This window comes from Stigmatopora argus, chromosome 15, assembly GCF_051989625.1.
Source record: "Stigmatopora argus isolate UIUO_Sarg chromosome 15, RoL_Sarg_1.0, whole genome shotgun sequence".
Classification (NCBI taxonomy): Eukaryota; Metazoa; Chordata; class Actinopteri; order Syngnathiformes; family Syngnathidae; genus Stigmatopora; species Stigmatopora argus.
Genome location: NC_135401.1, coordinates 10,022,701 through 10,049,532, shown reverse-complemented (window position 1 = coordinate 10,049,532; position 26,832 = coordinate 10,022,701). Strand labels below are relative to the sequence as shown.

The following is a 26,832-nucleotide window of genomic DNA, read 5'->3' as shown; positions in this document are numbered from 1 at the left end:
GGCCTCTATGTCTAAACTGAGAGGCTCTCTGATTCAGTCTACTCTAACTGTACAAACGCTTACAAGGCATAGCCCGTGCACAACTCTCCGAGAAACCCCATCGACGAGACAAAACTCGAGGCGTGAACGTGGCAGCCATTTTACATCATCAAGAGTGAATGACTGAGGCCGGACCCGTGCCGGGAGTTTTCCACTTTTTCCGTCTTTTAATCATAACCTCTATCTTCCAAATTACTCTACACCGTTCACGGTGGTGATCCAGCGGCAGGTAGGTGAATTGCTACTCTTTGATCGCGTGATCGTTGCTCGGTTTGCGCGGGGGAAAGCCCGATTCTTGCGGTGCTGTTTCAAACAATGTGGAAACTGGTGGCGGCTGGGAACGAGTTGTCCGGACCGGCTTTTTGAAAATGGACTCTTCTATGTGGCGGCACGTTGGCAGAGCACGCACCCAGCAAGCTAAATCCTTAACTCACCACGCTTCCAACAATACCATTCAACTCTACTTTGATAATTTAGTGACTAGTGAAATCAGTGCCGACCGTTGCCGTTCTAACAATGGCCTCACTGAAATTCCCTTCGAATTAGCATGCTATCGCGAGCTAGCCTATTTTTGACAGATCATGGAATTGACACGCTCATTGTCATCACTTGCTAACTGAAGGTATCGCTATTCCAGTCGATATTCATAGTCTCGTGATCTTAGGGGCGGATTCCAATTTTACTGGCGAATACAGACTGATTCTTGAGGGTTTTACACAAACGCGGTGTGTTATTGTCCAATAAAAGCACGGCTAGTATAATTAGCATTAGCCCAAGGCGAACTAGCCCACTAGCTTGACCAGCGTGCGCTATGCATACTGAAAATTTAACGACCCCGATGTCCGTCGAAATGATCCGATTTTTTTTGCCCTGAGGTGTCCAATTTCTTTTCCCGTTTGGAATATAAAACTGCAAAATTGACTCTATTGAGATGAAGGCATTTTCACCGTAAGCACGTGCTTCGTTGCCGACATGACAGTAGGTGTTATTCATGCAAAGGCTATAATTTGATATTCAGTTTAGCATTTGCAGATTGTATAACGAATACAAGTTGAATGTGATGTTACGATAGGAATTTCCATCTACCACCTAGTAGCGAGTACGTTGGAAAATACTGCAATGTGAGCAGTGTTTGGCCTACCTAAGAATTGATGCCCCAAAAGGGGCCAAAGCAATAAATATCGCGTAGTTACAGCCGCAATATAGTAGTAATCTTAGGATGGCATAAAGCCCAATACCCAAAGGTGCTTTCTTTATATACAAGCGTTAACCATGGAAAAGTAGAGTTGTCTGTGCTGTAACACGTGTATAGCAATATAGTCTCTGCTGAAGTCAGCACTCAGAAGGTAAGCTAACATGTAATTTTGAGAGCAAAGCAGGCGAGCTTTGTGCACGCACAATAAGCATGATCATATTCATAACGAGATAACTTTACCGAGCATTGTCACACTGACATGCTGCAGTGTTTTACGAGATGTCATGTTATTGATTGCTGTGTAGAGTTTGGTATGCAAGTTGTTTTGTGCCCAATACTCAGCCTATGCCAATTGCTCATGCAGGTTAGTTGATGCAGTATGAATCCGAAGACTGAAAAGTGTATAGACATTGGAGACCACACAGCTATAGTAAATTTAGCACCCTTGGCCTCCACGATGGATGTGTTTCACAGTGCAACGACAAATGTAAACTGACCTGCCTGTCTAGTCTAAGCTTTTCCACTATCCTAAACGCATCCCAAATCATGCCATTGCACCAGGATTAATTTGGCTCATTGCATTTACACAGATTTCTGGGGACATGGCCACAGAACATATTAATGGAAATGGTCCAGAAGAACCAATGGACACCTCTGCTGCAGTTACCCATTCTGAGCACTTCCAGACTTTATTAGAAGCTGGTTTACCACAGAAAGTTGCTGAAAAACTAGATGAAATTTACATAGCAGGTAAGGCACAGTTAACACATTTGCATATGCTAATGTGCAACTCTTGTCGATAAATCTATTGCATGTACTGTCACTTTGTTACAGTTTTGAGTGGGGGAAATTGGGATCCTGAAGCAACTTTTTGTGGTTCCTACCAAAATGGGTACTGCAGTGCTATATATGTTAAATTATAAATCACAGCAGTAAAAGTGTATAATGGATGCTTCACTACTGGTGTGAGGTCAACAAAGTTGCCCCCTCATTTGAGTGATCTTCTATCCTACCCAATTTCCCATTGACCCCTACCACAATTTAAATCGCTTCGGAACCGTTGTGTTTTAGTTCTATTCAAGTGTATGCTTTACCTGGTGACTGAGTCTTTGTAGCTTCTTTTAGATCCAGGTTTGGTCAGCCATATCCCAAAAGTTCCACAAGTCAGGTGGTTGTAGCATAAAAATAATGGCCACAACTGTCTTTGTGTTTGCCATCCGATGACAGGTGATGTCTCTTCCATAGAACAAAGATACAACTGCTCATGAGAAACACTGGGTTTGTGTATAGTTGCACTGTCACATCTGGTGTAATTAGCTGTAATATCAGTCTAGTTGGGAAATGAGGTGCAGTGACTGAAACAGGCATTCCTTTTATTTTAGTACATTTATAACCCCTCACCAGAATTTATGTAATTCCCTATAAGTAAAATGTCTTTAGTTTGTGTGCTGTTTTGTCAGTTTCTTTTTCTGTGTTATTTGGAGAGTTTGGTGCTCAGTTTTTTTTCTTTCCCTCTGTTTTTTACCCACTACTGCAGGATTGGTGTCACACAGTGACTTGGATGATCGAGCAATTGAGGCTCTTAAAGAATTCAACGACGAAGGTGCTCTCCAAGTCCTTTTACAATTCAAGGAGAGCGACCTCTCACATGTTCAGGTATGTAAGCAATTTTGATATTTATAGATGTCTTTCAACTAAGAATCGACACAACTATCCATTCATTCTAATCCTCTTGCCTATTTGGAATTGATCTGATACTCCTGTTCTTAATTGGCTGAAAGAAAATTGAGAGTGGTATCTGGCTGCAGGAAAACAGAATTACAACCACAGCTATTGTAAGATGTGTAAAATTGTAACAATGCACCTGGCCTTATGGCAGCATTAATGTCCAGTGTGGGGCTTTCATTAAAATCAAATTATTATAGAAAGTTAAAAAAACCATTAAGATTATGAACAGTTTGAACACTAACACTGCACATCAATAGAGGAAAATTATAATAACAGGCTGAATACTGTTAAACTTAAGAAGTTATTTTTACAACTAGAGCGGGCCCAAGTACCACCAGTAATACTAGTTTCACACATTAAAGATCACACCTGCATTAACATATTTGAAGTGTATGGCTTAATGAACAATCATTGGTTATTCCTGCTTCGCATCATCTGTTAATTTCTCAGTTACCCTTACCTTCAACTACTAGATATAATTCCCCCCTCCACATTTTTTGGCTCTCTTTCAGAACAAAAGTGCCTTTCTTTGTGGCGTGATGAAGACTTACAGGCAAAGAGAGAAACAAGGGACCAAAGTGTCAGACACCAACAAAGGACCAGATGAAAGCAAAATCAAAGTGAGAATCAATTTACAAAATACATTCAAATATGAATGCTCCAGAGAAAAAAAAATCACAACAAACCTCTAAATCACTACCATCAGGCATTGCTGGAGAGGACTGGTTACACACTTGATGTCACTACAGGCCAGAGGAAGTATGGTGGTCCACCACCTAATTCAGCTCACTCGGGAGCACAGCCTACTGTGGGGACTGAGGTATGGAGTCACTTATGTGCAGGTTGTCGATACAACCTGTTATATAGAATATAACAGATACATACATACATTACAATGTAAATTTTTACCTAAACATGATATATTTAGGTTGTTACAGTAAAACTTTTAAACACCACGGCAGCATAATTGTATGATAAATATATAGACATTCTTGTAATACTAGCACATACTTTGCAGACTTGAACACGCGTATTGCATCATTTGATCAGTTGTGCAGCGCAATGAAAGACCAACCACAAATAGTGGTTAGCATTTTTCTACATATGTTGTGAAATATATATAAATATACAAAAAAGAATGTGTATTCTTAAACTTAATTACTTACAAAATGAAAGAGTGCTCTGACTTTTCAAATTTGGATCTACTGTACTTGTAGCATGCAAATGAGAAGCTGGGGTGGTGTTCCCGTAACGACAGTTTTCATCTATCTGCAGTAACCATGGTTACAATAATAGTTTATCATGAAGAATTGATTGGATACACTATGATTTATACAGTATATCATGGCTTTATCTCCTTTGTAAAAAAAGACACTTGCATGATTTCTCCCTCTTCCATCAGATATTTGTTGGCAAAATCCCCAGAGACCTCTTTGAGGATGAGCTGGTTCCTTTGTTTGAGAAAGCAGGTCCTATCTGGGACCTGCGCCTGATGATGGATCCCCTCAGTGGCCAAAACAGAGGCTATGCCTTTGTCACTTTCTGCACTAAAGAGGCGGCACAGCAAGCTGTCAAATTGGTAAGTTGGACAAATTTCTCTTAGGGACTGAAATAATATTTTCTAAATGTGAAAATGACTAGAAGAGTGCAGAAAAAAAGGATGTCTGAAAGAAATGTCCATCAAGTACCCTTTGCACTGATACCACTGTTCTTTGGTTTTTGTATTCCTTTATTGCATTGCAGTGCAACAACAATGAAATCAGACCTGGCAAACTAATTGGCGTGTGCATCTCAGTAGCCAATAATCGACTGTTTGTTGGCTGCATCCCCAAGAGTAAAACAAAAGAGCAGATTGTTGAAGAATTTGCAAAAGTCACAGGTGAGGTCGCACCTTTAAAAAAAATATATATATATTTTACTTTATGACAACTCAACAAATTCACTATTGTAGTTTTCATTTGTGTAAAACTACTATATCAAGTACCGAAGAAAACGCCTCTCTTTATAATGTAGTGATTTTTCCCTCAGTACAAACTTCACATAAGATGTATTGAACCTCATATTGGGGGTACTAACTGTTGTAGCCATTTTTTTTATAACAAGGAAGAGAGAGCATGAAGATTGGTTGGTAATAACTGCATGTTAATGGTTTAAGGACAACACATTTTTCACTTTATATCTTTCAAACTTAGATTTTTTTTTACAGTTGAGAATACAAGGTATTTTTTTCTTCAAATGAAAGACTCGGACTGTACTTATTCATTACCATAGGTTATCCTAATTTCATCTTCCCCTTGTCTCCTCTATTTTTTCTGGTCCGCAGAGGGTTTAAATGATGTCATTTTGTACCACCAACCCGATGACAAGAAGAAGAACCGTGGGTTTTGCTTTCTGGAATATGAAGATCACAAGACAGCAGCTCAGGCCCGTCGGCGTCTGATGAGTGCCAAGGTGAAGGTGTGGGGCAACGTTGTCACAGTGGAGTGGGCAGATCCTATAGAGGACCCAGACCCAGAGGTCATGGCCAAGGTAAAGATTGGGGTGTATTTGCTCATCCTTTTATGGTAGATGCTAGCACGGTGCATTGTGATAACATTTGCTTCTGTTCACAGGTAAAAGTGTTGTTTGTGAGGAATCTAGCTAGCTCTGTAACTGAGGAGAATCTGGAAAAGGCCTTTAGTCAGTTTGGCAAATTGGAGCGTGTGAAGAAATTGAAAGACTACGCATTCGTTCACTTTGAGGAAAGAGATGGTGCTGTCAAGGTAATGCAATATCAATGCTTGAACTTGAAAGGTGTGTCCATTGTGAATGCAACTAGGATGAATTGTAACTGTCTCGAACAATTTCACAGGCTCTTGCTGATCTCAATGGAAAAGATCTCGAAGGAGAACATATTGAGATAGTCTTCGCCAAACCTCCTGATCAGAAGCGGAAAGAGCGCAAAGTGCAGAGACAAGCGGCCAGGACACAAATGTATGATAAGTAATGGCAGATTTTTTTGGTGTCAAAAAGCTGGCTCCCTTATTTTGATGTTTTGTTTTCTCTCCAAGGTATGATGAGTACTATTACTATGCGCCGCCTTATATGCCGCCGCCCACGAGAGGCCGTGGTCGAGGTGGTCGGGGAGGCTACTCTTACCCGCCTGAGTACTACAGCTACGATGACTATTATGATTACTATGGATACGACTACCATAACTACCGGGGTGGCTATGATGACCCCTTCTACAGCTACGATGATTTCCAGGGCTCTGGGAGAGGCCGAGGAGCAAGGGGTGGTGTCCGCGGTGGTATTGGTCAGACCAGGGCCCGTGGCGGCATCACACCCAGGGGGAGAGTGGGCTTCTCACAGCGGGGTGGCCCTGGAACAAGCAGAGGTAAATTGTTTTATTGAGTAATTTTCAAATTGGTCATAGTTATGAATAAGATATTTGAATTGATTAAGTGGCTATACCTATTTTGAGTCTACAAAACCACTTGAATTGAAAACGGCAATAGAGTCAAATTTCTAAAACCTATGCGCTCCATGGTTTAATAAACAGACATTGTCTACACCTCTGATTGGTCCAGCAGGCAAGCGGGGCCGAGGCCGGTCCTGACCTGTCACTCACAGTGGATACTGACTTGATGTGTGGGGTTACACCATGAGCTGCAAAGGATGTTGAAACATAAAAAGAGCGTGACAAAAAGGTCCAATGATATTCCAGCCTTACAGAAGAAGCATCTCCCCTTCCCCAAACTTTTTTTTTTTTTATTTAAAAGATGCCACCCCGAAAAAGATGAACCCATGATTATTCTATTCTCCTAAGCCTCTTTTAACCCCGAGCCCCCGTAGCTTGCCCTGTTGCAGGGTTCAATTTATTGCCCTAACAATCTCCCCCTGTTCCCTGTCCCTGAACATGCCATCTTTAAATAATTATTGAAGAATTTGCACTTTTAAGTTTCTTAGGTTTGAAGTGGCTCGAAGGAGCTTGATGCTATTGTATATTTTTGTGCTAATCGCAATTTTAATGTTGGAATATCCATGTTAATCATTTTGATGTGGATGTTTGAAAGAGAACATTTGCAGGTTTTTATTTCGGGTGTACCCACCTGGCATGGATAAGTCAGGCATTCCAGGAAAGTGGTTCTTTTCAGAACTTGTCTTTAAAGGGTTGGTTGACTACCTCAGTACAGAGGACTAAACTACCCGGCCTGTACTGTAAATAGGGAAACTATATTGATGAAAACAGGGCTTGTTCTCTTAAAAAAATATGCACAAGAGTTGCAGCACACAAACAATGTACTTAATGTAATATAGTCATTTTCGCTGCAGCTCTGACACTGCAAACAGTCAAACTGGGCATGCAAAACAATCTCATGAGATGAGTCAGAACAAGCCCTGCTTTTATCTTATTTTGAACTGAATTAGCGGCCTTGCTTCTTCAGAGTATGTAGTTACTGTTTGTATAGGTTTTTTTTTTCCTTTTTGGATAAAATGTTACTTTTGTAAAGGCTTCAATGTCATGGGCATCAGACTGCCTTTGATTTTAACCGATAACAAAAATAAAGCCCTGCAGTGTCCCTTTTTTCCACTGTCAATCTGGTGGGTTTGCTTTTATATGGAAACATCTTCCAACATATTTTTAAACATCTATTGGTCCCTCGTCCATCTCCTAAACCGCTGACCTATTAGCACATGTTCAAGATATTTGTGGCAGTGTTGCCCAGACTGAGCATGGGTCCAACGTTAGATGGTTTTAGTGTGGGATTGTCAACATCACATCTTGGTAGAGAAGGGATGCTGCAGTGAATACATTCTATTTCCAGGTATAGCCACGAGGAAACGGCGGATTTGTTCCAAGTTTTCTATACAGTTAACTCCCTCAATAAAATCATAACCACCTTTTGAGAAAAAAAATGTTAGCAGTTTTAAACTGTTGTTGGTGGCCAACAACGTTTTTGCATTCCTGCAAATAAATTGTTTTATACTGTAAAATGGAGGTGAGTGTAACTTATTTTTGTAATAAAGTTTTTGATTTCTATGTGTGTCTTAAATCAATTGAATATCAAATGACCAGTGTGAGGAGGAGGATTTATAACAATGGGCTATAAAAAATTTAAAGGGGCTCCCTGTCAAGTACGTGATTCATTTACATTTTTATACCTCTCAAATAATTAATTTATGAGACATTCAAAGACATTTGGACTATGAGAAGAGCTAGCAATGAAACAGCCTTCCATGTTCAAATGGATTGGACGACTTTCATCATCAGTGGCAGCAAATGCACATTAACATGGGAGTTACAATCCTTGATGTTTATTTGCTAATGGGATGCCAGAAGATGAATGTTTTTTTTTGCCAAAACTTTAGAGTAATACCTTAGCCAATTCAAACTTGTTAATGCGGTTGTAATTCATATCAACACAGAGGATGATTCCTTTGTTACCTTTAGGAACAAAGCAAATATTTACAGATGGTTACGAGCGCATAAACCCGTCCCCTAAATCCAATATTTAAATATTCATATGCAGACAGACGTGAGACGTTACACAACAGCGTACGTTTTTGTCCTTTTATATCGGATAGTTTATCCGAATTCTGTCATAAACGCCTGTAAAGTGGGGTGGGGCCGATGTGACGTCACTACGAAGCGCACGCAGCCCTCCACTCTTTGACGCCCCTTGAGCGGGCTCAAATGACAGCACAGAATGGTACTAGTAGCCTTTAGCTCAACGCTACACGATCGGACCGTAAACATTAAATGCAGGGGCTGATGTTTACCCCAATCCCTATTTTCCAATAAACCATGTAACGTTAGCAAACGACTATACCGAAACGTGACCAGTCCGCTTCACAAATGACATGATAGGTAAGCTACATTTTGATCATGGAATAATGTTCATCGTGGTGTCCGTTTTTGACAGTTATTTACCGACTTTCGTAGCGCCATGGCGTGTCGTTTATTTTATGGCACGTTTTTGTGCTGAAGGGAAAAAACAATGGGAAGATTCCGGGTTTGTTTTCAACGTATACGGCGCAAAATGAAACTGGACCTGCTCAGAGACATGGGCCGACAATACCCCCTTTTCTGCTTCCTTCTTCTTGTCCTGCTACTGTCCACCGTGCTGTTAAACAGGTAACAGCTGTGTGCTTACGTTGCGTTAGCCGTTGTTATGTGGCATCTCCCAACTTTCGCTCTCATTTTTACTCAGGTATATTCACATCATGATGGTGGTCTGGTCCTTTCTGGCTGGTGTGGTTACTTTCTACTGCTCTCTGGGACCGGAGTCTCTGTTGCCAAACATCTTGGTCAACATAAAGCCAAAGATCAAGGTACTATACTGGCTGTCCAAATACATTGTCAGTGTTCCCAATTTGTTTGGAGTGTAACTGTTTATACGTGCGTGGGTGTGTATAGGGTTTCCTCCTGGATTTTTTCACCATTGGGGCATTTATTCATTCATTCATTTTCTGAACTGCTTTATCCTCACTAGGGTTGTGGGGGTGCTGGAGCCTATCCCAGCTGACTTCAGGCCAGAGGCAGGGGACACCCTGAATTGGTCAGCCAGACGATTGTAGGGCACAAGTAAACCGACAACCATTCACTCTCACACTCATATCTAGGGGCAATTTAGAGTGTCCAATCAGCCTACCATGCATGTTTCTGGAATGTGGGAGGACACTGGAGTACCCGGAGAAAACCCACCCAGGCCCGGGGGTAACATGCAAACTCAACACAGGTGAACCGACCTGGATTTGAACCCAGGACCCTGGAGCTGTAAGGTCGACGCGCTAATCCACATCCGCATCACAGTTGTAGTTTTTAATCCAGTGTTAAACCAGCACATTTATGATCCTAATAATTCTCTGCTTTAAGGGCTGCACACCAAGCTGTTTCATACAGTCTCGTAAACTCTCGCCCCACGTCAACTATTGTGCGGTCAACGAGTCGAGTTTATCCTCCACCGATTGTTATTGTGCTCTCTATCCATCTGTATAACAGTGTGATATAACACAGGGCATATTTTATTGGGAACAGCTACAATTAGTGCATAAATCAACAAGAAGTAGATGCTGCGTCCTCTCAAACTGGACGATTAGGGCATATATACACTGGTAATGTCGTGACTCCCAATTCCTCACAAAAGGAATGTAACAATTAGGTCTCTAGTGTCTTTGAGGAAAAACGAGAAATCCAGTAGGAAATGTTTCATATGATTTTTTTTGCATACAGTGGCGTTTGTGCATAATTTGATTGTGTGTTTGTTTTTTCGCAGTCCTACCAGCAGGAGTTGTTTCCGCTTGGACACAGCTGTGCTGTTTGTGGGAAGATCAGGTGCAAAAGACACAGGTAGTGCTGGCTCAAATTACTATTAAATAGATTATATTAGATTAGATAAAATAATTTTATTCATCCCGTATTTGGGAAATTTCACTGTCACAGTAGCAAGAGGGGGAGAATACAGACACAGGAAAAAACATTTTAGAAATAAATAAATAGGTAATAAATACGTAAATAAATAAATAAATAAGCGTGTTGCTGAAATATATGTACATAGCATATTTTGCTTCACTACTGGTGAAGACGATGATGTTTCTCCTTAGTGACTAATTGTGCAGTTTCTCAAATAATAAACAAATGTAAGTCCTTAAACTCATTTATGTTCCGTTGCCTCCTAGTGGAGACTGAAATAAAATTGTATGGAATGTATTGTGAGGTCATGAGTTACTTTACAGCAGAGTTTTGTTCTTGTGGTTTTGACCTAAATTGAATGTACATATACTTTATTCACAATGTATTTGTAAGATTTAAGTCATGATGATGGAATACTTTTTCTATTACCTTTGCTACTTAATTCACTGGCTCCCATTGATGGTAGTAGATGAAGCAAATGTGGTTTCAAAATGAACCACACATGAACATATTACACTGAAACTGAAGGGAATATGTCGACAACCTTTCTCCTGTTGGAACTGATTTAATGATATTTCATAAATTAATAAGAAGTCAAATGAAGACCAGCAAATACATTTTCCACTGTTGAAAATCTTCAAAGACTATCAGCACTAGTATGAAACTGAGAACCAATTTTTCATTTATTTGGTGTTATTTTCATCATTTTACTTTCAGACCTACTCTATTATTGGAAAACTACCAACCATGGCTTGAGCTGAAAGTTTCCTCTAAAGTGGATGCTTCTCTTTCAGAGGTAACATTTAAATTTCTCCTATATTTTGACTACACATGACTAAACATTATTTCATTCATCTTCCAAATTGCTTAGTCAGTACAAATTTTGTGAATGTATGTTTCTCTTTTCAACTAGATTCTGGAGCTAGTTCTTGAAAACTTTGTCTATCCCTGGTATAGGTAGGACTTTTTTTATTTTTTAAGTTGTCTCTTCATAGGTACTTGTTTTTGAGAGTTAGAACTTTCATTATTATGCAGTGCATCCGTATAAGATAACATTGTTATGTGACTGCTGTATAATGGTGTTATTTTTCAGAGATGTCACAGACGATGAGGCATTTGTTGATGAGCTGAGGGTGACTTTACGCTTCTTCGCTGCTGTGTTGGTCCGCCGTATCCAGAAGGTGACCACTCGAGATGAAAAATGGAATTCAAAATACATAAAGAATACATTATTTTACAAAAAAAACAATGTGTCCCAGGTCGACGTGGCGTCCCTTATCACACGAAAGCTTCTGAAAGCCTCCATGAAGCACATTGAAATAATTGCCAAAGCTCGACAGCGAGGTGATGATAGTTATTGTGTCTATATTCCTCACATGAATATCAACACAACTTATATAATTATTTAAAAAAACAGACAGAGTTATACCAAATTTCTACTCTTTTGTTCTTATCCTTGCTCAGTAGGGGCAAAATAGCAAAGGTGTCTTTTTTCTCGAAAAAGGCATTTTTTTTTTTATCTCTTCTCTTTAGTGAAGAGTGCTGAGTTTCTTCAACAAGCTGTCTTAGAGGAGTATGGTCCTGACCTTCATGTAGCTCTACGCAGTCGCAGAGACGAGCTTCTTTATCTCAGAAAATTGACTGAGATGCTCTTTCCCTATATCTTGCCACCTAAGGCTACTGATTGCAGGTAATCTGCATGCCACGAAATGTATTTTTATGTTATTTGATTACACTTCAAAACCCATTGTCTTTTAAAATGAGCATTTTTCCATTGCCTCATATTATGGTGCTTCATTCCTCTTAGATCGCTCACTTTGCTGATAAAAGAAGTAATGGCTGGTTCTGTCTTTCTCCCTTCCATGGACTTTTTGGCTGATCCTGTGAGTCTACTCGGCCAACTTAATGAACTCAAAACTAGATAAACAGTCCAAAATTGTCAAAGTAGCAAAATGCTTGGAGCATGTGACATTTGATATTTCCTGCTTTCCATTTCAGGATACGGTGAATCATTTACTTTTGATCTTCATTGACAATTCCCCAGTAAGTTATTGTTGAAACTAATGAAAAATTAACTTTAACATCAAATTCAGTGTTCAATTTTTTAAAATACATTATACAATTTTTTCCCTCTCTACAAGCCTGAAGAAGCCACAGAGCCAACCTCAATGCTGGTTCCTTTTCTTCAAAAATACTCTGATCCCCGTAGCACAAAGCCTTCAGTAAGCCCTTATCCAACAATGCATCAAGACGAAAATATGACATATATCTTTTAATTACATGTGATAAATTCAATTAAGATTGGATTTACATTACATTGCTATTTTTCCCAGGTTCTAAAGCTGGAGTTAAAAGAAATAAGAGAGCAGCAAGACCTCCTTTTCCGCTTCATGAATTTTTTGAAGCAAGAGGGAGCTGTCCATGTGCTTCAGTTCTGCCTTGCAGTGGGCAAGTGTTCTCCTTACCTTTTAAATGTTGCCTACTTGAATATATATTGTATTATTTTCTTAATGTTATTTGCAAAACATCGTAGTGAAGTAATATTTGTGAAAGCTTGTTTCAGTGGTCCATGCAAGCACCTAATTGATCTACTGAACATACAATAATCAGTGACTGTTCAATTTTGTCACAGAGGAGTTCAACGACAGAATACTTTGCCCAGACCTAGCTGACTCTGATAAAATGATGCTTCATGAGGAGGTAAAGAAGATCTATGAGACCTACTGTCTAGACGAGAGCATTGACAAGATCCGCTTCGACCCCTTCATTGTGGAAGAAATCCGAAACGGTGTGTGACATACTTTCATTCTCATTTCTCACATTGCAACTGAATTCTTACATTCATTCATTTATCTTCCATCGCTTCATCGCAATAGTCTAGGAAATTTTGCGTATAACTCTAAAACACTAGACAACTAGTATAGTATTTTAAGTAGTATTTACCTTTCTTCAACAACATATGATTGGCTTAAATGGTTCTGGCATTCAACTTGTCTTATAACAGTCATTTTGTTTATTTCCTGGAAATATATTCCCCAAATTGTTGAGCAAAATGCTTTTGTTGGGATGCACTTCATCAAAAAACCTGTGTTGCGCTTTAGCAACTGTCGTTTTTTGTTTCATATGGAGATGCAAAATTTCTGCCAAATGCCAGCTATATTTATGACAGAGTTACACATGAATTTGTTTTATGAGCTGTGCTATTTTATTTATTTATTTTTCCACCGGGATGCGCTTGAATTAACGCGTGTCAAGCGTTTTAACAGCTACACCATTTTTTTGGTTTCACATGAAAATTTTTGGCTAATGCCAACTAAGTATATTACATCGTTTTATACAAATTCTTTTATGATCTGTGCTTTTTCAGTTGCTGAGGGCCCCTATGAGGAGGTTGTGAAACTTCAGACCATGAGATGCTTGTTTGAAGCATACGAGCATGTCCTCTCCCTCCTTGAAAACGTTTTCACACCTATGTTCTGCCACAGTGATGAAGTAAGCACAGCAACATTGAGAGACACAAAATCCATAGGTACTCGGACGTTTGGTTGCCCGGACGTTTGGTCGCCGGATGTTTGACAACATGACAGAGAGTTTACTGTTGAAACCAGCTCTCAAAATTATATTCATGAGAGAGAGAGTTTAATATCTAAATATCTACTGTTGAAACCAGCTCTCAAAATTATATTCATGAGAGAGTTTAATATCTAAATATCTACTGTTGAAACCAGCTCTCAAAATTATATTCACCCGGGCGACCAAATGTCCGGCGACCAAATGTCCGGCGACCAAATGTCCGGCGACCAAACGTCCGGGTGACCAAACGCTCGGCAACCAAACATCCGGCGACCAAACGTCCAGCGACCGAACGTCCAGCGACCAAACGTCCGGTCACGAAATACCCCCCAATTCATTATTTTTCCCTTCAGATTTTTGGGCAAAGTGTGACTGCAGGGGTCCCTCTGCTGGCCTGGTTGGGTGGGGTCTGGACAGATCGGTGCTAGAGGGTTTGTGTGTGGGGGTGAGAAGTCTCATCGTCCTCTCTCCGATGGCTGGCTGGTGGCGACTTGGATGGTCTGGGGGACTTCCCTGGGTCCCAGGGAGCTAACGTCCCATCCACTAGTGCTGCGGGTTTGGGGGAGTGGTGTGTCCCCTTCACTCCCCCCTCATTTGAGAGCTGCAGCATTGGGCTGCCCCACAGCAGTTCCGTTTTTCTGCATGACTAAAACATGTTGATGTGGGTTCACGCATGTCTACGTTCAACTAGGTACACTTAAATGAGATTTTTGGTGCCAGGATTAGCAATCGGGTAGGAAAGAGTAGGATGTCAATTTATCAACACTCACTGAGGATCACCTCACATTGCTGGCATTGCATGCTACCTTTCCTCCTCTAATCCTTCACAACAGTGTTTCTGACTTTTAAAATCTAATTTGGTTGATCTCAGAAAGGACTGGGATTAGAGTTTATTTGAGTCAATTGTTCCATACCGATCCTCAGTGTCATCTCTACGAGACACCCAACTGTGACCAACGAGGCGACTCTGGCATTAAGCCAAGCTGCCAAGACCAATTTCACCCCTCTGAGTTAATTTCAATAGACTCAGTTAAGTGAAGCAGCAGGCAACCATTGTACACAGTACACCACTCTTCTGCTTGAATCAAACTACTAAAAAACAAAATGATATATGATACTGCTTTTCCATGCATGGAGTTCCTAAAACCAATCGTATTTATGTAAGTCATACTGTATTTAATCCTAATGGCTCCCTTGATGCAAAGTGTGGTGTTAAACCATACGATTTGTAGATTTATCATGTTAATCCTTTCAATAACTCTCTTTTTTTTGTTTTATCTTTTTTAGTACTTTCGCCAGCTTCTGAGGGGGGCTGAGTCCCCTGCCAGGAATTCTAAAATGAGTAGGTAGGTGTCATTTTCTTTCGTGTGTGTACACGTGCTCAGGAAACAAAGTGGGAATGCAACACAGTTCAGCTAGCGGTTATTTAATTCAGCGACGTGATTTAAGTCTTCGTTTCTACCTCTCAGGAGGTTGGGTGCATTTATGGCCCCAGGTCCCTCTACTAACTACTTATGCGTATTGTTCCAGAAATAGCATCAGTATGGATGACATCCGGTGAGTACAAGGAATAAATGTCCTGATCCAAACAGTGGCTGGTTGACATGCCATTCTTGCTTGACTCTTCTACACAAGAGTATACTGCCTTTTTAACAATTCCATCATTAGTTGACCTTAAAACTGCAAGCCAAATAGAAGTGATGTTCTATCAAAATACCACATTTATTCAAACCATTTCCTACATATTTGTTTCTTTTAGTATGGAAATGCAAATTAGGGAGTCTGTAAACTAGACTTAATTTTAATCAAAGGCCTGATAAACTAATAATTTTTACTATCACCAGTCTCTTGTTCTTTGTGAACTACTGCAATTAAAAAGAGCTTTTGGACAACCATTACATATTTATATTATTCACCTTTAAATTAATTTAATATCCCTTTTAAAAAGTGCAAATGTATATATAATTGTATAAGTGTAAATTGCAGTTCTATGCATCTCATTTGAATATGCATGTACATTGTGGATTTTGGAAATTTTCAATCGTTGACATTTTGGTTGCTCTCGTGTTGGCCCATTACAGAAAAGAGATCTTTAAAAATATAAATTGGAATCTGAGGATAACTGGTGTTGCATTCATGTTATGTTACTTTGTTACAAAGGCAGTTTTCAAAGCAGAAGAGACACTCATACTGCATTTTAACATGGCAGCATTGAGGAGACTGAACTAACATCCTCATCCATTCAAGCTCTCTCTCCTTACATTAGTCCATTGACTGTATGTATTGGCTCCTATAGCCACGCCATGCTGTGGGTCCACCCCCCGATTCTGTCACTGCCATACTGCTTGCCTTGGTATGATCCATTCTCCCTCCTTTGTGTCCTTTGGGGCATAACCCTGTTCTGCTTATAGTTCCTGGGACTGGAGCCCTGAGTCCCCCTCCTCACAGTTCACCGCCTCTGGCAGTTCTTCACCTGCATCTTTTAACTCCCTCCATGCGCAGCCCACGTTAACAACTTTTCCATATGGCTCTCTATCCCACCGCCACTCCTTATCACCCAAGTAAGTCAGGGTCCATCCATACCTCCAGCTGTAGTACAGTCTGATGTCATGCAATCCCCTTTGACGTGCCAGTGTGGCAACCCACACCATCCTCAACCAAACAGCAGCATGCAGCCTATCTCATTTGTTTTTGTCCTTACCTTCAACGTTATTTCCCAGAAAGTTTTATTCCTAACAGACATCCCTAATATTGTGTCTGTACACACATGTACATGTTGTATGTATGCAGTGCAACTTGTGTTTTGAATGAAAGGAGAACATGGATAGGAAAACTATTTATTTATTTTTTAAATATTTGGTGCCTTTTTTAGCACTCTATCTGCAGTTCACAAATTGTAACAGTTTTTTCAAATGATCAGGGTTCATTGTGTTTTGCCAGAACTCCATGGATTTTTTTAAAGGATTTTAAATTGCACCAAAGTAAAGTTGGTGCATACATATATAATCATTTTTTTTAATCAAGGCAGGTTAACCTAAAAAAGCAAGTTAAAAAAAGAGCCAAGGTACATGAATAGTATAGTTTCTTATCCCCATGCATGATGGGGAAGGAACCACCTTACTTTTAGCAAGAGGCTATTTAGACCAATCACATCTTTTGGGGCATGTTTTATCATACCACTTTGCTGGATGCAGCTTTAAATTGTAGTTCTTAACATGGGTTCTCCTCTGTGGAGTGACGAAATGATCAGCTGAACTTCAAGGGTTCATTGTTTTCTGACCAAGATCCCAATAGGTATTCGGTGTTGTACCAAGGTTCTGATTAATTTTTACTTGTTGCTGCATGCTTTCAATTAATATATTTTTTCCCCCATTTGGTATTTCTCTAACAGTCAGAGAAAGGGGTCTCATGATTTTGAGTAATAATTCTTTCAAGATGCTTGATGTTGCCAGGCTAAATCTTATTGATGTGTTTGTCAACCTTCTGTTAGCCATGTGTTACTATTTTGTTGTTAAATCAAGGCATTTGCTCATGAAATCGCTGTTCGCTTTTTATTTTTGCTTTCTTTGTTCCGGTACATAGCAGTTTGCCGATGCTTCCCTCCCTTGCTATGCACTGCAATTCCGTCCCTGTCATTTTGTTAAGCTGCCTTGGCATTTTTCTGAAGCCAAGCACATCTCTTCAATTAAACACAGTCTAGTAAGCCCCCTTCCCCTTTGGCCCACAGGAGCACGTCAAAGAGAGGCGAGTCCTTTGGGATCAGCCGCATTGGCAGCAAAATCAAGGGGGTTTTCAAGAGCACAACCCTGGAGGGAGCCATGCTACCGGCCTATGGACTGGTAGAGGGGGAGGACGATTTGGTAAAGCAAAGCCACACATACATACTCATTTTTTTGCATAATTTAAAGTAGATTAAAGTAAATGTATTCTGATGTGTCCTCATTATGTCTTATTGTTAAAAGTGATTTGTGCATGTGACTCTTTGATTAATCCTAAGATCAGACTTATTTTTCCTTAAAAACTAAGTAGTATGGACATTTCTCCAACACTGTTCTGCAGTGTCATGGAATGTATCACGCGAGGGCGTCAGTGAGTCAAGAAAAAAAGTTGGCAAATTCATTACCTCAATTCATGACCTCTTCTTTCTCAAGACAAGGAATTAGCAAAACATTTCAGTGTGCAAGATAAATAGTGTGTTAAAATAATAATGGTCTTGTCTGAGTTTAAGGTACACATAGAGTGTAAGAGCATTTATCGACTTGTCATTGACTTTACATTGCTCTCTTACTTGCAGAATAATTAATACGTTATTGGTGTATTGTAGAGACTAAATTTACTACTGAGATAAACCCAATAAACTCTCAGGGCACACTAATTTGCTGCAGTACAATGGCTGACGCTCAATGACTTATAGTAGTGTTCCTGAATGTATAATCTTTACTGCTATCAGGGGATATCCTATTTTTCATGAGATTTCCCTTGACTTCAGTCAAGTATTGCCAACAATCCTTCGATGTTTGTTCAGTGACTACAGATTACAAAAAATGTTGAATGCAGAAAATTCATTTGGTTTGACTTAATTTAAATAGAAATTTGCACTAAGCAAATGAGTCCAAATTAAGATCAATAAAACAGATGTTGGCATGGATTACATTCTCATTATTTTCCTTAACCATAAAAGAATGAATTTGATATGGTGGGAAGATGATTAAATTCTCCTTCACTTCCCTTAACCATCAAAGAATGAATTTGATATGGTGTGAAGATGATTAAATTCTCCTTCACTTCCCTTACTTTTTAGGTGGAAGAAGCTATGATGGTGCTGGAGGATGATTCCCCGATAGAAGTGGCCTCCACTCCCAGCACCCCACGGAATCTGTCTGCCTGGAACATCACCATTCCTTACATTGATTTCTATGATGACGACGTGAAGAGGGAGAGGATTCCAGTGTTTTGCATTGATGTGGAACGGAATGACCGGAAAGCAGGTAAAGCTGTTTACACCAATAGTTTACTCTATGACCATTGTTTCAAGACAAATTCATATTAGAAAAATCTGATTTCACATTCAATGACCCAAGTTGTGCTCAGTCTTCAAAGAATTTGCAACAATATGTGGTGGATGAAGTATTCACGTAGTCTTGGTTGGACATCGTCCTGTGACTACATATCAGAAGTATTAATTTTAATTTCTTAAGTATATACCAATATGAGAATGAGTTGAATAAAAAACAAATAACAATTGTAAAAAAAATAATCTAGTAGAAAGCAGGGCGGCCCGGTGGGAGAGTGTTTAAGTGGTTAGCATGTCGGCCTCACAGTTCTAAGATCAAGGGTTCGATCCCAGGTCTGGACATTCCTGTGTGGAGTTTGCATGGTCTCCCTGTGGTCGCGTGGGATTTCCCCGGTTGCTCTGGTTTCCTCCCACATCCCAAAACATGCTCGGTACGCTGCTTGATAAATTGCCTCTAGATATGAGTGTGAGCGTGAGTGGTTGTCTGTCTCTTCGTGCCCTGCGAGTGGCTGGCCACCGATTCAGGGTGTCCCCCGCTTGGTGCCCAAAGTCAGCTGGGATAGGCTCCAGCACCTCCCGCAACCCTTGTGAGGATAACCGGTTCAGAAAATGAATAAATGAATATTTTTTAAATTTGGCTTGCTTCTACACTGAGTCTAAATGTCTGGTGGAGTTATCCATCAATATATTGAATATGCATATCACACAATATAACTAACTCTATTTAAAAAAAAAAGAATGTTGTTGTTGTTTTTTCGTCATCTGGCATCCTAGTAGTTTAAGTCATAGAGCCAGTGGAAACTTCTACTCTAACTTTCCACCCGTAGTGCAGTGATTCACTTTCCACATGGCTCATTCTCTCATTGCACTGAAATGAAGAAAACACAGAGCTGAAAAAGATTATAAGTGGCTGGCTTCAATTTAGCCCTATTAGATCATTCACATCCAGAATTGCTTGAGGAGTACATAATTTGCTGTTATTATTGTTGTAAAAGGCATTTCAAAATTGTTTACACAATTTTGCCTTTATAATCATGTTTAAGTACATAATGTTATATTTTCAAGATACTACATCTGACAACATGATTAATCTTAGGCTTGATAAAACCAAATTGTGTGCACTACTTGGCTCTATTTGATTCCAGTCTTCTCTGAATGTGACAAAGAATCGCATGACGATTTGGGTGGTGTTTTTTTTGGCTGGTTTTTAAACCAGCTTCCAACTCTGACTGTGGCCCTTTTTATAAAACTTGGAATACCAGCTTCTCTTTGTGTCTCACAACAGTGGGCCACGAGACTGAGAACTGGTCTGTATACAGAAGATATCTGGAGTTTTACGTCCTTGAGTCAAAGCTAACCGAATTTCACGGTAGGTTTTTATTTTCAGAGATGCCACTATATTTGTGTCCTTGGTCTAGACTGCCAAAAATGAATAAAATAATAGTGCATGACATTGTGAAGGAACTCTTATTTTCCAGCTAGAGTTAAGAATTTCACTCAAATTATGACCCTGCAGGTTCATTTCCCGATGCACAGTTGCCTTCCAAGAGAATCATTGGCCCCAAAAATTATGAGTTCCTGTCATCCAAAAGAGAGGAGTTTCAAGAGTATCTGCAGGTGAGTGCCTAAGCTGTTAGCTGCTGAATTCTATGAGAACTCTTATTTTCAAGTAAATATATTGCTTAAGTCTTTCCCACTGTATAATCAAGCACATTTTCACCGTCCTCTCCCTTTGCGCCGTATTTATTTTGGTGTGGCAGGGGAACAAAATTGTAAAACTAAAGCTCGGTCATTTCTTTAAATTCCACTTTCTTCCTTCCCACACAAAGCTAATAAGGGCTGGTGTAAATCATTCCTTTGGTGTGTGGTTTTATTTTAACCCTTTGGCTGCCCGATGCTGGGAGGATTTATGCTTCTGGAAAATTGCCATTTGCTGATAATATATTACTTCATTTTCTGAACCGTTTATCATCACAGGGGTCACGGGGGGTATTGAAGCTTATCCCAGCTAACTACGGGCAACAGCCGGGGGACTTGTACTAATCTCTTAAGTTTTTATTCAATGGATCTCACAATCAATCACTTTAAAAGAGATAACTTGGGGAAAGCAGCAATATGAGGATTTTTATTTTTAATTCATCCGAATGTTCTCCTTATGGTCACAAGGGAGTCAAAAATCATATCTTCAAATTCATGGCCTCACTGCAATTGCGTCACTATGCCAGATGCATTGGAAAGGAAACTTTTTTCCTGGACCAGAGTAAATATTAAAGGTCATGCATTGTTATTCAAAGTCGTACAGAGAACCTGCAATGGATTAAAAAATATTAAGACAAGAATTATGACCCTTTGTAAAACAATAAACCAAAGTTGGTGACTAAAGTAGAAATAGACACTACAATAAGGCAGTACAACCATGTGATTTAATTTTATGACTTGGCTAATCAAGGATCATAACACTTCATGTAAACTTTGCCATTTGCTTTTGCAGGTGACATTATTTTTATAACATTGCTCATGTTTTCCCTAAAATTTTACAATTTCATTGTGCAGAAACTCCTGCAGCACCCCGAGCTGAGCAATAGCCAACTCCTTGCCGACTTCCTGTCTCCTCACAGCATGGAGTCGCAGTTCCTGGACAAGATGTTGCCTGATGTTAACCTCGGTACAGTATGAGACAAACTGTCTGTGGGTTGGGGGAAAAAGAATGTGACTAAAATCTGGTCGAAGGGATTATTTTTGAGCAAGGGACTTTGTTGGGAATGCTGAGTGTTTGATCGATCTGACCTTGGGTTGCTGTGAAGGGATATTTGTGACTCAGACAACAAGATCCAAACGTCACACCACAGCATGACCATTCATCACTAAGAATAATTATGCCTGTTTTACAGGAAAAATCATTAAATCAGTCCCCAGCAAACTGATAAAAGAGGTGAGTGAGACTTTCCTAGTGCTGGAAGTATGCGTGCAAGTCTTTTCCATGAGATTTCAGAAGTATAATAAGTAGAAGTTAGCTGAGAATATTAGAGACAAAGGCATGCTTCCTTTGTGATTTTACGACAATTGAGAGTGCGTCATCTAAATTATTTACCAAATAGTTGTAGTTTACAGTGCATTTTTCTGCCCCAAAACTAGCTTGGGTTAAAAGTACCATGGAAACAGAATAGCACAAGTATTTGACCACTAACACATTTATTAATACGTACCCAAAAATAATTTCTTTAGTTTAAATGTATGAAATATGACTGTTTATTATGGTGACCACTAACATGGATTATATTATCATTGTGGTACTGTTAGCTGTGCTTTTTCTTCATCAGAAAGGACAGCATCTTGAGCCATTCATCCAGTCCTACTTTAATTCTTGTGAGTCACCCAAACCCAAACCCAGCCGTCCCGAACTCACCATCCTCAGTCCCACTTCAGAAAATGATAAAAAGGTTTGTAACATTCATTCTTAGCAGGTGCAGTCAAAATGCTATGAGAAAGGATGCCAATTTTTGTAAAATACTTTGCAACTTGCACACCAGAGCATATTATGTAACATATTTCAAATAAATTATCTCAGACACATATTTTCTGGACAGTAAGTCACACTTTTTTAATAGTTTGGCTGGGTCTGCGACTTGCCACAAAACTGCGTCTGCCACTTGTATGTTTTTTTTCTCACTCAACACCAACAGCCTGTTGTGCTGCTATGTTTTTAGGCTATGATTATCTGGATAAACGTATGTTTTTCAGATGCCAATTAGCCATATTTTTCTCCATTTTACTATTAGTACTTTAACATATATTTGTCCTTGGTTTCTGATCAAATTAAAATAAAAAATACCCTCCCAAAAAAGCAAATTACACTCCAGTCCAACTTTTAGTATATTTTTACTCCTCTTCATTGTGTATTCTCTGGCTGGTGCATCTTATAGACTAATAATATAAGCTAATGCTTCATAAATAGTAGAAATATAACAGATGTATATATTCAATATATTGAAAAACAACAACTAAAAACATTTTTGTCTTTTAAGCTCTTCAATGATCTCTTCAAAAACAATGCCAACCGGTCCGAAATGGCAGAAAAGAGGCACAACCAAAATTACTTCATGGAAATCCTTACTGTGGAGGGCGTGTATGACTATTTAATGTATGTGGGTAAGTATGTACAATGATCATCAGCATCCATGTGTAATTGTTGTAGTTAATTGTTATAACCAGTATGACACATTGTGAGGTCCTAACTTTATTTGGCAGGTCGAGTTGTCTTCCACATTCCTGACTGGTTGCACCATCTGTTGATGGGTGGAAGGATTCTGTTTAAGAACACACTCGAGGCCTATACTGATTGCTACCTTCAACAAAAACTGAATCAGATGGTAGAAGAGCACCGTCTGATCTCCCTCATCACCCTGCTGAGAGGTGTTCCTCATTGAATCTTAAATACTGGCGAATGCAGTAGCTTGTTACCATATATAGTACATTTTGAAAGTATCACGCCGTAAAGTTTTGTACATTGTATAGAAAGATTTACTACAAAGTAGTGAAATTATTGGATTTTTTTATTTACTTATAGTTTACAGTCACCAAACCCCAATTCCCATGGAAGAGGATAAAAACCTGTAGCCAGAATCCTCTTCCGTAAATTTCACTGTTTTAGGAAATATAACAATAACACAATATTTTATAGGAAACAAAAAAATGTTAATCATTAAATGTTTCTAAAGGATATCGTTATATTCATCAATTTCTAAATGTATGTTTCATTTCAATTGAGCCACTAAAGTAAATGTCGTTTACTACAATATTTTGGTACTCAGTCGTTTGGTCGCCGGTCTTTTGGTCGCCCGAAAGGTTATTGATAATTACCATTTAAATCGTTGCTCAAATTCCATAAATACAAACTGCGAATTATTATTTAGTCATACTCAATGCCCTATTAATTATTAGGCTAAAGAAAAGCTCCAAATTTCCCGGACTTTTATTGTGCTTTGTTGGAGAACTTGTTAAGACCCTGACTGACGTCCCTTCCTAAGGGGACAACTCATGTACATACAAACTCTTATACACTCACACGTCGGCTCAGTGAAACTGCTCAGGGCCATCGTTGGCGTTTATTGATGCGTAGACCGTGTTGTTTTACCTTGTTTTGTCGCCGGTCTTTTGGTCGCCCGTTGTTTGGGTCCGGGCGACCAAAAGACCGCGACCAATCAACCGCACACGAATATTTTATTTAGAGGCACCAGATCATAGAATGGAAGATACATTAGATTAGTGTCTGCATTTTTCCAGTTGACAAATTGCGCCCCAAAACAGAATTTGGCACCTTTGAACACCACAGCTCGTGTGTGTACACATTTTAATATTTACCTAGATGAAAACCAAATTTACCAATATAGGGGAAAAAGCAGGTTATATAAATATTGGGATTATGGATTAGGAATGGGAAATTGAAACGCAAACATGAACACGAAGTTTCATATCATGTTTTCATAGATAACCTTCTTTATAAAGTATGTTTCTAAAAGGTTAGTGACCTCAATATAGTGTGTATTTATACAAAAAAAGAAGGGAAAAAATCCTGGAAAATATCTGGTTGCTCCCATAGATGCTGTTTTCTGTGAGAGCAGCCCCCCTCGCTCAGCTCAAGATAAGCAGAGAAGAGCAAAAAGGACGTTCGGAGAGATGATGAGATACATTCCCGGTAATTTCCTGTCAGCATTTTCCCCTCACAAGACAGAGAGATGTTTAAAAGGATGGCTGCCAATTCAAAAACCGTTTATCTGTAGACCTTCTGGGGAAATGTATTGGTGAGGAGGCAAAATATGAAGGCGTATGTCTCCTCTTTGATGGGCTTCAGCAGCCAGTTGTCAACAAGCAGGTAACAACACTCGCCCACACCATCTCATGCATGGCTCATGTCCTCTTCTGCCGCCTACTCCATAGCTCAATAACCTGTCCTGTCAAGGTGAAATATTGACTTCACTTAGCAGTGGAAAGAAAACACTTTGGTATAGTGTGAATGCGTATATGTTTTCAGAAAATATCATGTGCATGTGATGGAGTAACCCATAATGATAAATATGTAGTGGAAGCTTATCAAGTGTCCAGTAAGCACACAGCTGGTTTTTTTTCCATAAAGTTTGTTGGTTAAAGGCAAGTATACTTGGAAAAAACAGCAATACAGTGAAGAGGGACAGAACTATAGCTGACTGTAATGCATCTGCTGCTGCACCACACATGGTTGCCAGCCACATTGCCTGCGGCTAGCCGTTTTTCTCACCTAGACAAAGCCCAAAAAACAAACATCCGACTGATGATGCATTTGGGAACTTGGGGTGGGGCTGTAACTTGGCGGCACAGCTTGATGGCGAACTATATTAGGGAGTTGCAGTTGTGCCGAATTGCCGCTGACGGTGCTAAGCCTTTACATAGCTGGAGGGGCGAAGCAGAAAGCAGAGTAATGGGTGATGTCACCTGGACCCTGTTTAGGCCTGTCTAAAATATTCTGATGGCTAAGGAAATGACTAAGAGTTTCTTTCTAAAACTCAGGGATTGGGCACTCCAATACTCACAGCCTGAGCCAGTCTCCGCACTTATTTACAAGCATATTTCCTGTATTTAGAAACATAAAAATGACTACCATGTCAATATTTAGTGTATGCATTTAAATTACTTTTATACTTGGTATAACCAACCTATGATTTAAAAAAAACATGTGATGGATTGATTGATAATGATTAATCTTTTTATTCAAGTAAATTATTTCTAACATCTATTTGAACAATTAATTAATAAGTCTAACTGAATTAAAAATCAAATGTTTGTCCATTCACTTCCAAGGATTTCCCATTTGTGAGGATGAATATAGAACAGCAAATCAAAATTATAAAAAGAGGATATCATATTTCAGAGTGCATTACGCAACACCTGTTAAATAGCAACAGCATACCACCGTGAGATGACCATATCACTCTGTAAATACCTTTCTATTACTCTAGTACTTGTCAGGCAGCTCAGTGATAGTTTAATTTAATTTTAATTATTATTATCAGCATTTAATTTGTGCGACTACATGTATGACTGTTAAGAATGTTTAAACGGTATCCTAAGATTTTTGGTGAACAAAAGGTTTTATGTTTTTTTCTTCTTCCACTTTTCAATTATATTCCTTTTTCTAATTGTACTTTTGTGCATTTCATTTAGAAAACTTGTGTAACATTTTCATTTCAGCCGCCTAAATGTTTCTCTCTTTTTTTGTTATTTGTAATTCTCAGCTGACCTATGTTCTTCTGGATATTGCTGTTCAAGAACTTTTCCCAGAACTAAACAAGGTATTAGCTATGTTTATTGACAATCTACAGTGTTCAACATGTTGATTACACCACTAACCACTGCAAGTTTCACATTGTTTTGGTTGTACTTTTAATCATTGTTAGATAATACATAATCAAACAGGCCATCGTGACCATTGGACTGCAAACGTGTGTGGTCATATAACTGTGTTGTCCAATGATATTGGTTTAATGGAGTCATGGGATTATTATACTCTGTGTGTATATCTGGTATATGCAAAATATTCTCTCACGATTATGCTATATCTTCCCCCAAGGTGCATAAAGACTCTTCAATCAATGCTCCTTGGATGTGAATTAGTACAACTGACAAAAACTAACCATTTCAATGCACGTTAATTGCACTTTTATGGCTGCAGAGACCTCTGTTTTTGTTGTTTCTCCTATTGTAAAACATTAATATTTAAAGTGAAATAAATAACAGTGTTGCTCTGACATTCAGAACTATTGAAGGATTATTCTCTTACTGAATTATTAAACTCCTTAACCAAACAGAAATGTTTTTCTTAATTTTAGAATATTCATTTTTTTGTCATGTTTG

General features: G+C 39.2%; 2 protein-coding genes across 8 annotated transcripts; both read left to right on the top strand.

Annotated features, from left to right (window-relative positions):
* Positions 1–29: 29 nt before the first annotated feature.
* LOC144089782 (heterogeneous nuclear ribonucleoprotein Q-like) lies at positions 30–7,985 on the top strand. 3 transcript variants are annotated; one of them, XM_077620932.1, is made up of 13 exons: positions 30–268; positions 1,599–1,721; positions 1,825–1,984; positions 2,772–2,890; positions 3,475–3,582; positions 3,669–3,782; positions 4,365–4,541; positions 4,706–4,841; positions 5,286–5,491; positions 5,575–5,724; positions 5,814–5,935; positions 6,013–6,338; positions 6,535–7,985. In XM_077620932.1, the coding sequence occupies exons 2-13, from the start codon at positions 1,614–1,616 to the stop codon at positions 6,558–6,560; spliced, it is 1,752 nt and encodes a 583-aa protein (XP_077477058.1). In that variant the 5' UTR covers positions 30–268; positions 1,599–1,613; the 3' UTR covers positions 6,561–7,985. The 3 variants fall into 3 exon arrangements, with proteins under 3 accessions (XP_077477058.1, XP_077477057.1, XP_077477059.1); XM_077620931.1 differs by having other exon boundaries at positions 33–268; positions 6,532–7,985; XM_077620933.1 differs by lacking the exons at positions 1,599–1,721; positions 1,825–1,984 and having other exon boundaries at positions 39–268; positions 6,532–7,985.
* A 617-nt stretch (positions 7,986–8,602) lies between these two features.
* snx14 (sorting nexin 14) lies at positions 8,603–26,735 on the top strand. 5 transcript variants are annotated; one of them, XM_077620572.1, is made up of 31 exons: positions 8,603–8,813; positions 8,934–9,080; positions 9,157–9,277; positions 10,222–10,295; positions 11,076–11,154; positions 11,272–11,315; positions 11,452–11,539; positions 11,618–11,702; positions 11,892–12,048; positions 12,166–12,241; positions 12,357–12,401; positions 12,500–12,580; positions 12,692–12,806; positions 12,991–13,146; positions 13,726–13,850; positions 15,219–15,277; positions 15,462–15,488; positions 16,343–16,492; positions 17,659–17,791; positions 18,733–18,919; positions 20,231–20,314; positions 20,462–20,562; positions 21,499–21,610; positions 21,837–21,877; positions 22,266–22,385; positions 22,971–23,094; positions 23,194–23,358; positions 24,545–24,640; positions 24,726–24,817; positions 26,214–26,270; positions 26,549–26,735. In XM_077620572.1, the coding sequence occupies exons 2-31, from the start codon at positions 8,944–8,946 to the stop codon at positions 26,585–26,587; spliced, it is 2,970 nt and encodes a 989-aa protein (XP_077476698.1). In that variant the 5' UTR covers positions 8,603–8,813; positions 8,934–8,943; the 3' UTR covers positions 26,588–26,735. The 5 variants fall into 5 exon arrangements, with proteins under 5 accessions (XP_077476698.1, XP_077476697.1, XP_077476699.1 ...); XM_077620571.1 differs by having other exon boundaries at positions 8,889–9,080; XM_077620573.1 differs by lacking the exon at positions 15,462–15,488 and having other exon boundaries at positions 8,889–9,080.
* Positions 26,736–26,832: the final 97 nt, after the last annotated feature.

Coding starts and splice junctions, on each gene's coding strand:
- LOC144089782 (XM_077620931.1), top strand. CDS start 1,614: ATGAATCCGAAGACTGAAAAGTGTATAGACATTGGAGACCACACAGCT. Junction 2,891..3,474: donor GCGACCTCTCACATGTTCAG/GTATGTAAGCAA, acceptor GCTCTCTTTCAG/AACAAAAGTGCCTTTCTTTG. Junction 5,936..6,012: donor CAAGCGGCCAGGACACAAAT/GTATGATAAGTA, acceptor TTTCTCTCCAAG/GTATGATGAGTACTATTACT.
- snx14 (XM_077620572.1), top strand. CDS start 8,944: ATGGGAAGATTCCGGGTTTGTTTTCAACGTATACGGCGCAAAATGAAA. Junction 11,540..11,617: donor TGGTCCGCCGTATCCAGAAG/GTGACCACTCGA, acceptor AATGTGTCCCAG/GTCGACGTGGCGTCCCTTAT. Junction 24,641..24,725: donor GATGATGAGATACATTCCCG/GTAATTTCCTGT, acceptor GTTTATCTGTAG/ACCTTCTGGGGAAATGTATT.